General features: G+C 40.4%; 1 protein-coding gene across 1 annotated transcript; it reads left to right on the top strand.

Moving 5' to 3' along the window:
• Positions 1-822: 822 nt before the first annotated feature.
• On the top strand, positions 823-5,480 carry fosaa (v-fos FBJ murine osteosarcoma viral oncogene homolog Aa). Its single transcript, XM_079854283.1, has 4 exons — positions 823-1,023; positions 1,551-1,760; positions 2,055-2,162; positions 4,304-5,480. The coding sequence occupies exons 1-4, from the start codon at positions 928-930 to the stop codon at positions 4,952-4,954; spliced, it is 1,065 nt and encodes a 354-aa protein (XP_079710409.1). The 5' UTR covers positions 823-927; the 3' UTR covers positions 4,955-5,480.
• The last annotated feature ends 6,112 nt before the right edge of the window (positions 5,481-11,592 follow it).

The raw sequence follows: 11,592 nt of genomic DNA, 5'->3' as shown, positions 1-11,592 counted from the left end.
TTTTGCTATCTGCGCAATATGCTCATTTGTATTACTGACAGGCGTCTAAACACGTTTTGCAGAGAAAAGCACAAATGCACTGCACAAAACACATAGCAGCAGCTTCAGCCCAGACACATGCTCACATTTCTCAGCACTGGAATCCCAACACGTAGTTATCCTTATATGGCCATTTTCCTGTTTGGCAGTGTTACGTCACTGCGTGACGCGTGAGCAGGTGCAGATGCTGAGACTGGCGGGGAGAGCGACGCACATTAAAATACACTTGATTATATGCGATTGCAAAACATATAATCATCAATAAAATAATTTATACTAGAAAGTTGGTCCAATGTCTCTTTTTTTACATTTCTTTCACTCCCTCATTTTCACATTACTCAATAGTTTTTGTAGCTGAATTACATGACAACAGAACACAGATCAAATACTGTAGTGTCGAATATGAGCATCAGTTTGCATGAAATGATTGCGTTTTAAAATAAGTCATGCATTATTCAAAAGGACTTAATGCATGTCTTTATGCATATCAGGGTCCATCAGAATTTTATGAATGAATATGTGGCACGCACCACGTTTCGTCCTCTCAGGGGTTCGCCATCGATTCAGCGCGCGCAGCTTCACTACAGTAACATCTGTTCCAATCGGCATTTTAGTTGGATATGGATGAAAGAATAACAATTCATATAAAACTCTCACAGAAAACTCTTTTTTCTTTGCATGTTGCTTAGAGCAGCTCCCCAAACAAGGAATGGTACGGCCCGTTTCATTCATAAAATTCAGGCGGACTATAAATAGGAGCTCGCGGAGCTGAGTGTCACTGACCAGGTTTATAAACCTGGAGAGAGCGACTGCAACATCACGAAGCGAGGGATTCGGACCAGAAGAGCTGGAATCCAGTCAATAGTTGCGTCTGTTTGTGCTGGAGAAATGTTCCTGAGCAAAGCTAATTCTGATCCGGATTCCTCGTCCTCTTCTGCCGGGGACGCGCGCGCGCACAGACCGATGGACAGCAGCAGCACACAGGTATGATGCTTTCACTTTCATCCATACATCATCATAACATCCACGCCATGATCGATGCATGTGGTTTAATATCTAATACATAATACAAATGCATTCTTGTATTCTTATTCAAACATTTAAGCTATTAATCTGAAGTGTTATTAAATATTTATATATTTTGAATAGGCTAGCACACTATTGCAATGTTGGTGCTTCATCTGTTTATCAGATGTTGAATGTGATGTTGTGTCGCGCATCCTTTGCAATGCAGTGAAACATGGTAAAGCATTGTAAAAATGCAGCTGTTCATTGAGAAAAATAAATCCAGCGAGGAGAGCCCACAGCAGCTCTGCGTAAGCATTGACGTCAGAGACAATGCAAAAGTTAAATATTGATCAGGAGGCTATTTTTAGATGTTCAAGTGTATTTAAAGAAAGAGTCATAAGTGTAAACTTAAAAAAAAAAGTCATGCATTAATAAGAGACCTGGTATAAATAAGTGTTGTGTTTATGGCGCTATAACGATATATTTCCGTCGCATCATCGCAGGGCTCGTGCGTGGATGCCGAGTCTCCGGGCTCGTTCGTTCCGACGGTCACCGCGATCTCCAGCACGCCAGACCTGCAGTGGATGGTCCAGCCCACGGTCATCACGTCTGGGTCTCCGTCTCTGGGAAGAGCCGAAAGCAACGAGCCGGCAAAGAGCAAGGTCGCTGGGAACAAGGGGAAATGCGCTGGCAGAAAGAGCAAGAGCGAGCAGGTATTTCTGCGTTCACTGCATGTCTGGCACGCGTGCTGATCTGTGACTGTGAAGCATGTGCCTGCATGGGATTGATGGGGATGCAGCTCTAGCTTTGGCATGTTGCCTAGACCAGCAGCATCCAATTTATATTCAGGTCACAGCGAGTCTGCAACAATAGACTATTTTTAGACGCATTGCAGAGAAACACGCTTTTGCCATTGCGTGAATAATTGGCGATAGAAGTCAGGCATTTTAGCGAGGCGCGCACTGATTCTTCGAGATGACAAGTGCAATTCATCTTGCTTTGACTAGCTCTCTCCGGAGGAAGAGGAGAAGAAGAGGATCAGGAGAGAGAGGAATAAAATGGCTGCAGCGAAGTGTCGCAATAGACGGAGAGAACTCACCGACACCCTGCAGGCAGTGAGTACAGACATCACAACATCGCCTTTAACAGCTACACTTCATTCAGAAACATGAACGCTCTTCTGTCTCTGTTTACTCACCCACTATTGAAACAATGAACCCATGATATACGACGCTGTTTTGCGCCTTCCCAGCTAACAAAATGTTATACATTGTAGGCCTAATGTTGCCATTCTGAATGTTCTCCGAACGTTAGAAACTTACATTTTTTCCCGTTTATTTAATTTTTGTGTGTGTGTGTGTGTGTGTGTGTGTGTGTGTGTGCAAACATTCTGGGAACGTTACTTTGGAATGTTCTGAAACAGTTAACATCTAGCAAATGACAGATAATAAACCTTCCATAAACTATGTATTGGCTAAATAATGTTTTAGTGCCTTTACGTTTTGAGAACATAATTAAAGACCCTGATAAATTTGAATGAACATTAATATTACTGGAAGAACGTTTGTTCATAACTTTGCGGGAAACTTGGCAGGACATTAAAGTTCAGGAGAACGTTCCCTGTTAGATGGGATTGTCCAAGGCTTCTGAAGACATATGATGTACATACCAAGAACAGACCCAAATTTAAAGGTTAAGTATTAAATTCAAAATAATGATAAGATAAACGCTCAGATAAACATATTTAGACACACCGCCCAAACTCTTAAGAGTTACCATTGGTAGAGTCTCAGATGTTGTGTGGTTCAAACAAACAGAGCAATATTTACAGGCGTATCCACCTTTATTTTTAACGTAAGATGTGTGAGGCATCCAATGTCAACCGCTTACAAAAAAAGATTGCTATGCTGCTTGATATTGCAAATTCTAAAGGTGCAGTCATATTTACCATTGTTCAGAGATTGTTTCTTCCAGTTATTTCAATAGGCATCCACATGGCTAAGATTTTCACATGTGGGCAAACGTTTCCCCATGCAGGCTTTGCATCAGGGTTCGAGTTGGTCACACTAATTTACTCCTTTGATCAACTGAAAGCTGTTTGGTTTGAAAGTAACTTCTGTTCTGCGAGCAATGCTTCATACATCGCCACACTATTGACAATGGACCCTTTTTTCATTTGCTGGGGCAAATGGGAACGCAAAATTATATTTGCTGTCGTCTCCCACTCACTATAGACGTTTACCCAACTATGATGATTTCACCTGTAAAAAGTGAATAGTTGGATCAACTTAAAAAAATTACTTCAATTGGTAACACCTAAAGAAATGAAGTTTTCTCAACTTAAATTATCACGTTTTATCGTGAAAAACGTGATAATTTAAGTTGAGAAAACTTAATTTCTTTAGGTGTTACCAATTGAAGTAATTTTTTTAAGTTGATCCAACTATTCACTTTTTACAGCTTCTGAGAAAGCCGGAAATGTGAAAAGATGGACCTTTTTGCCCTCCTAATTGTGCTGACAATTCGTTAATGTGAACACGCCCCTTAAATGTTAATACCCCCCCCCCCCCCCCCCCTAAAAAAAAAATCATCAATTACTCATACACATGTTGTTCCCAGTCCATAATAATTATCATTTTTAAAATTTACTTACTTACTTAAACTTACTTTTAGAATTTATATTTGGTCACGGAAGCTCAAGCATAAGGACCAATGAAGCTTGTTCTTGTGTGTCTGTATGGTCGAGCTTCTGTTTATGTTTGCTGATCAATGTTTATACGTGAATAAAAGCCTAAATGAAATCTGTTCATCATATAAAGTGATTGTGTCTCTTCTGAAGACTTGGATTAAACAGCTTGATTCATAAAGATTTATTTTACAATCTCTTTATGAACGTTTTCAGAGTTTTGGGTGAACAGAGTTTAAATCTCTCAGATTTCATTAATATCTTCATTTGTGTTCCAAAGATGAACGAAAGTCTTACAGGTTTGGAATGACATGATGGTTAATAATTGAGTGATTTTTGAGTGATTTTAAAGATCACTTTTCGACATAAAGGTTTGGAACAACATGTTCATTCGTGTTCTGAAAGATACACAAAAGTCTTTTGGAATGACATTAGGGTTTCATAATTGAGTGAACTATCACTTTAAGCCATAAAGGTTTGGAACGACATGAGGGCGAGTTAATTATTTTTGGGTGAACAGCTCCTTTAAATCTGTCTGTTTGTGGAATAACCCAGTTTTGTTTTCTCCAGGAAACAGACAAGCTAGAAGAGGACAAAGCGGCCCTCCAGACTGAAATCGAGAACCTCCTGAAGGAAAAGGAGAGGCTTGAATACGTTCTCGCCACTCATAAACCTCTCTGCCAACTACCTGAAGAGCTGGACTGCCTGTTTCCAGACTCTCCTCAGCCACTTCCAACTCCCGAAACGGCCAGCAAACTCCCAGAGGATAGTCCGCAAGACGCCTCTTCCCTGCAGGACTTGGAGATCCCGACAGTGCCGTCCACTGCTATTTCTGGGAACTCCAACATCTTGTTGTGCTCCAGTGCCGAGGTCAGTTTGTGTGACCTCGAACCCTCTCTGGACGTCAGGGATGAGTTCCTCTCCTCCGTCGACGAGGACCGGGTCTCGGCTCGCTCCGTCCCCGACATTGACCTGACCGGCTCGCTGGGCATCACAGACTGGGAAACCCTATACAAGTCTGTGGCCAATGACCTCGAACCTTTGAGCACCCCTGTGGTGAGCACTTCCACACCTTCTTGCAGCAACTATCTGTCTGTATTCACCTTCGCCTGCCCCGAGCTGGACTCCCTGGCCGAGGGACTGGATGGTTGCAAAGGTGGCGTGACCAAAGCAGAGTCTGGCGTCGATATTCTCAACTCTCCGACCCTTCTTGCCTTATAAATGCAAGTGTAGATGATGTAATGTCACGATATTGTTCTTAATATCTATTGGATATCGCAGTGTTATGACGTCCAGATGTGTGATGTTGGTGTGAAGCCTATGGAAGTTTGCTTCCGCCACGGAATAAAAAATTAAAAAGGTAATTGCGACTTTTTATCCCACAATCAGGGTTGCAGGGTCTGCACAACAAAACCTGCCCAATTGCAAATCAAATCTAGCCCAATCATGGCCAAAACAAGCGCCCAATCATGTTCCAGAGGGGTTTCCCCGGTAAAACTTGGCGGCAACAGTGTAAAAGTAGCCCACAATTCTGACACTTTTTTACTCACAATTGCGAGTTTACATCTTGCAATGCTTTCAAACTGTGAAATATAAACTCGCAATTGCGAGTTTTATTGTCCAAATTGCGAGATATAAACTCGCAATTCTGAGAAATAGCCAAAATTATGAGAAATACAGTAAGTTATAAACCCGTAATTGGGAGTCATGAAGTCTGAATTTGCTAAAATATAAACTCACAATTCTGAAAAAGAAAAAATTTCCTTAAAATTGTATTATTTTCTGACTTTATATAACACGCAATTGCAAATTTATATCTCACAATTCCGAGAAATAAAGTCAGTTGTGAGTTTTAAAATCAGAATTGCGAGTTTATATCTTGCAATTCTTTCTTTATTTCTCAGAATTGCGATTCAGAAATTTTTACTCACAACTGTGAGTTAATTAATCAATTCTGAGAAGAAAAGTCACCTTAAAATTCTGACTTTATAACTTGCAATTGCGAGTTTATATCTTGCGATTCTGACTTTATATAACACTCAATTGCGACTTTATATCTAACAATTCTGAGAAATAAAGTCAATTATAAAAGTCAGAATTGTGAGAAATAAAGTCAATTATAAAAGTCAGAATTGTGAGAAATAAAGTCAATTATAAAAGTCAGAATTGTGAGTTTATATCTTGCAATTTAGACGTTAGTACTGTGAGTTTGTTTCTCGGTTCTGAGAAGAAAAGTCTGAAGTGCGAGATGTAAACTCACAATTGTGAGATTAAAAAGTCGCAATTATATATTTTTTAATTCTGTTGGGGAAACACGCTTGCATTGAAGCCAGCTGTTCCATGTAAAATGTGAGGGTCGGGGTATTACTTTCTTCCAGATACATTTGATGTAGCCCAAATACAAGAGCATGGACAATTATCTTATTCGAGCAGATATGAACTATGTTCTGGTTTGAAAAGCATGCACAAGATATCATGAATATATATATAAATATATATAACATATATAGTATATATGTATCAGTTCCATATATGTTTGATCTGGTGCTAAGTTCTGTGGAATTGACTGCAGTTTTGTGTTTGTTTTCTATGGCAATAGATTATCGACTTGTGTTGTGCTTTAATATACAGTCATCAGAGTTATCACATACCTCAGTGTCATCATTCGACTGTGTTTTCACATTGTTCTTAAATGTTTAGAGTTTTCCATGAAAACATCCAGTGCTATATCGATGGAGATGTATTTTATGATAATTTATTTTTCTACATTTTAAATTTGACTTCTTTGTCAAATGAAAAGAACAGAAAGAGCATTGATTGCTGAATAAATATTCACGATATACAATCATGCACTGGTGTTCTTGTGTCCTTTGTTTCTGAATAAATTGCTGATAGAAAGTACAGCTTAATATTTGCAAAAACAGATTTTATAAATTTTTTATTGTGCATATTTCAAGTAATATCAATCAAACTGCAGTTGGGTTGTTTTTATTAAGTAATAATAACTTACAAAATTAAAGTTCATTGAAAGTCTGTTTTTTATATATTAAAAGTTTTTTTATTTGCAAAAGCAGATAACTCCACATTTCATGTTTCAGAGTGAAACAAAACCAAGTAATTGCTTTTTAATTGCATTTAAGTGCAATATTTAACATTCTTTAACTTAAAACAGGTAGGTAAAGAGCAGTAAAAAATAGCCCATTAATTAGCTAAATTAAACATGACAGAATTTTCCCTCACCACTGTAAGTAACTGCTTTAGCAAGGTTGCAGAAAATTTTTTAAAGTTCCCATTGCATGAAAATTTCACTTTATGAGGTTTTTTAACATTAATATGAGTTTCCCTAGCCTGCCTATGGTCCCCCAGTGGCTAGAAATTGTGATTGGTGTAAACCAAGCCCTGGGTATTTTTGAGAAAATGAAAGCTCAGACGGGTGAATCTGGAATATTCCCCTTATGTCGTCATAAGGTGAAAGGTCACCTCCCCTTTCTCTGCTGGCCCGCCCATGAGAAAATGAGCTGCGCGAGCGCGATATTGGTTTTTCCACGAGAGACATCATGGCTTGCTAAACGAGCGGAGCATGGCAGTTGCTCAGTGTTTGGATGTACAACTGAACACAAAGGTATTTTTTTAGTTCCTTCATCCGAGCCTCTGAAGAACCAGTGGGTTATGTGAATTTCTGATGTGTAATTGTTCAAGTTCAGACAGATAATCTTTCTCTCAAAGTCGTTCAATACTGTTTATGCATCAGTAAATCAAGTCAGCGACTAAACGATCAACCTCACGTCATTTCTCTTAGTAGGATGAAAATAATCTTAATTGTGATTAATATATATACAGAAACAAAGAACAATTCCTTTCCAATCGCCCAAGCTGTCAATCACACAGCGTGAGTTTATCTGGACACTTGCCAAAACTCGTTATGAAATCAATGACGCTGTTACGCTGCACAACAAAGCTCTTACTGTACGTACATCATGTTTGCATTGGTGAAATCATTAGTGAGAGTGCAGAAACTGCGTTGCAATGATAAGATCTTCATTCATGCGATCAACAGGCTGTCATCTGCTCAATGCTCATAACTGCAACCTTTTATGTGATGGGAATAGATCTAAATACTTAAAAAACTTCTCACGATTCGTTAATCTCAATAGATGTAATAATAAAATCGTATAATAGCTGTAATAGTAAAAGTTTTTGAGAGCGTTCCACATGTAATGCTAAATATTTAATATGCAAGCATGTCAGCCAATCACAGCAGTGGGCGTTTACACTGAAGTCTCACATCAGCCAATCACAGCAGTGGGCGTTTACACTGAAGTCTCACAGCCAATCACAGCAGTGGGCGTTTACACTGAAGTCTCGCAGCAGCCAATCACAGCAGTGGGCGTTTACACTGAAGTCTCACAGCAGCCAATCACAGCAGTGGGCGTTTACACTGAAGTCTCACAGCAGCCAATCACAGCAGTGGGCGTTTACACTGAAGTCTCGCAGCAGCCAATCACAGCAGTGGGCATTTACACTGAAGTCTCGCAGCAGCCAATCACAGCAGTGGGCGTTTACACTGAAGTCTCGCAGCAGCCAATCACAGCAGTGGGCGTTTACACTGAAGGCTCACAGCAGCCAATCACAGCAGTGGGCGTTTACACTGAAGTCTCGCAGCAGCCAATCACAGCAGTAGGCGTTTACACTGAAGTCTCACAGCCAATCACAGCAGTGGGCATTTACACTGAAGTCTCGCAGCAGCCAATCACAACAGTGGGCGTTTACACTGAAGTCTCGCAGCAGCCAATCACAGCAGTGGGCGTTTACACTGAAGGCTCACAGCAGCCAATCACAGCAGTGGGCGTTTACACTGAAGTCTCGCAGCAGCCAATCACAGCAGTGGGCGTTTACACTGAAGTCTCACAGCCAATCACAGCAGTGGGCGTTTACACTGAAGTCTCGCAGCAGCCAATCACAGCAGTGGGCGTTTACACTGAAGTCTCGCAGCAGCCAATCACAGCAGTGGGCGTTTACACTGAAGTCTCGCAGCAGCCAATCACAGCAGTGGGCGTTTACACTGAAGTCTCACAGCAGACACGCCCCTTCAAACAGAGCATTCAAATCAGAGGCTAAAATCAGGCGCGGAAAAATGCCTTTTATTTCTAAATTATGACAATTTTTTATCTTAAAAACATACTAACATTATAAGTGCACCCCAGGTAACATTATAAAATAATAAAATAATCCATGCCATAGAACCTTTAATGTTGTTTATGTGTCTATGTGGTGTTTTTAATATGCTTTAAGACAAACCATGTGTAAATTCATAAGTCGACAGCATTGCTGAGTATTTTCTCCTTAAAACTGCAGTGAACTAGCCTGGCTCCGCCCTCCTGCGTACTTCCGCTCAATTTTATTTCCCTTCAGTACTACGTCTGGGATTGTGGTGTATTCTTTAGTTTTCTCCGGCCAAATTTTTGGCGGCCCAATCAGCGAACAGAGGGAGTGGCTGAGAACGATGACGTTGATGTCGTGCGTTAGTTTGAGTTACGTCACGACCAAAGGTTAGCGATTGGTTATGGCAGATCCAGAGTGACTCTGGGCAGATACAATAGTTTTAAACTTCAACAGAGTACCCGCCTACAAGGAAGTTAACGCTTGTCAATGGAGAGAGGCCAGACTCTCTGTACAAATGAAATGTACGAGAGTCTGGTAGGACCAGGCTAGCAGTGAACCAAAGACAGTCTCACAAACATGCTTTGAAATCGCTGGTGTTTCTGACGTCACAAACTACCTTGTAACCAATCAGATCAACGTGTGATCGTCAACCAGTGGATCTCTGAGCTGTGTGAGTGAGTGGAGGCGGGGCTCATTTGCATATTCATGCAAATCACGTATACTAAATGAGGCAAGGGTGTTGAGTTACATTCAAGATATTTTAAGGCATGGAGAATGTTTTCAAGGAAAAAACTTTTAAAAATGTAATTTTGGTGATCAGAGATGAGTTTTAAGAGATAAAATGATTGACTACAGGAGAACATTAAAGACGACAACCTTTCAGTTACTGGAAAAGTAAAACTATTCTATTCCATACTGAATTTCGGTCAATTAATGCTCTCTGAATAATAACAAACGTCTGAAAAAAGACTTAATGGCTTTGTCATAAATGACTGATGCTTTTTAAATCAAATGTGAAAACAATGAAAGAATCTGTGATCCGCAGCAGAAAATACCAGGATGACGGCAACATCCCGGGAACGAGCCAAACGTTCGAAGTCATTTCCTGTTTGCTGAAAGTCCCTCCCCCCCACCCACCCACCCACGTCACAAACTGGGCTCGACATGCATGTGCAACCCCACCTAAAGCCATAGTGGAGCATCTCTATCATCGTTTTCCCTCCAGCCCCCGTTACAGTTCCTCATGACTAACCAAACGCTTGGAACAACTGAGGCTTTGGTCAAGAGGACTCAGATAAAAGTCCTGTCTCAATGATGTCATTTTGAGCTCGATTACTTTTTAGTGTCATAAGGGGAAAGGTAACCTCCCCTTTCTCTTCTTTGCCAGCAAAAAGAATTTGGCCCGCCCATGAGAAAATGAGATACGCGAGCACGATATTGGTTTTTCCACAAGAGACATCATGGCTTGCTAAACGAGCGGAGCATGGCAGTTGCTCAGTGTTTGGATGTACAACTGAACACAAAAGTATTTTTTTAGCTCCTTCATCGAAGCCTCTGAAGAACCAGTGGGTTATGTGAATTTCTGATGTGTAATTGTTCAAGTTCAGACAGATAATCTTTCTCTCAAAGTCGTTCAATACTGTTTATGCATCAGTAAATCAAGCCAGCGACTAAACGATCAACCTCACGTCGTTTCTCTTAGTAGGATGAAAATAATCTTACTTAAACTGTGATTAATATATATACAGAAACAAAGAACAATCCCTTTCCAATCGCCCAAGCTGTCAATCACACAGCGCGAGTTTATCTGGACACTTGCCAAAACTCGTTATGAAATCAATGACGCTGTTACGCTGCACAACAAAGCTCTTACTGTACTTACATTATGTTTGCATTGGTGAAATCATTAGTGAGAGTGCAGAAACTGCGTTGCAATGATAAGATCTTCATTCATGCGATCAACAGGCTGTCATCTGCTCAATGCTCATAACTGCAACCTTTTATGTGATGGGAATAGATCTAAATACTTAAAAAACTTCTCACGATTCGTTAATCTCAATAGATATAATAATAAAAACGTATAATAGCTGTAATAGTAAAAGTTTTCGAGAGAGTTCCACATGTAATGCTAGCTATTTCATATGCAAGCATGTCAGCCAATCACAGCAGTGGGCGTTTACACTGAAGTCTCGCAGCAGCCAATCACAGCACACTGAAGTCTCACAGCAGCCAATCACAGCAGTGGGCGTTTACACTGAAGTCTCACAGCCAATCACAGCAGTGGGCGTTTACACTGAAGGCTCACAGCAGCCAATCACAGCAGTGGGGGTTTACACTGAAGTCTCACAGCAGCCAATCACAGCAGTGGGCGTTTTCACTGAAGTCTCACAGCAGCCAATCACAGCAGTGGGCGTTTTCACTGAAGGCTCACAGCAGACACGCCCCTTCAAACAGAGCGTTCAAATCAGAGGCTAAAATCAGGCTAAAATGCCTTTTATTTCTAAATTATAACAACTTTTGATCTAAAAAAAACATACTAACATTATGAGGGCACCCCAGGAAACATTCTAAAATAATAAAATAATCCATGCAATGGGACCTTTAAGCTTTTATTTTCCTTTTACGTCCCGGAGAAGATATTATGGGTTCATCAAGTTCGGCGAAATTATCCATCCTCGATCACTTTTAGTCAGCTT

Source organism: Squalius cephalus (assembly GCF_949319135.1).
Source record: "Squalius cephalus genome assembly, chromosome: 20".
Classification (NCBI taxonomy): Eukaryota; Metazoa; Chordata; class Actinopteri; order Cypriniformes; family Leuciscidae; genus Squalius; species Squalius cephalus.
This window is presented reverse-complemented; position numbering and strand designations above follow the sequence as displayed.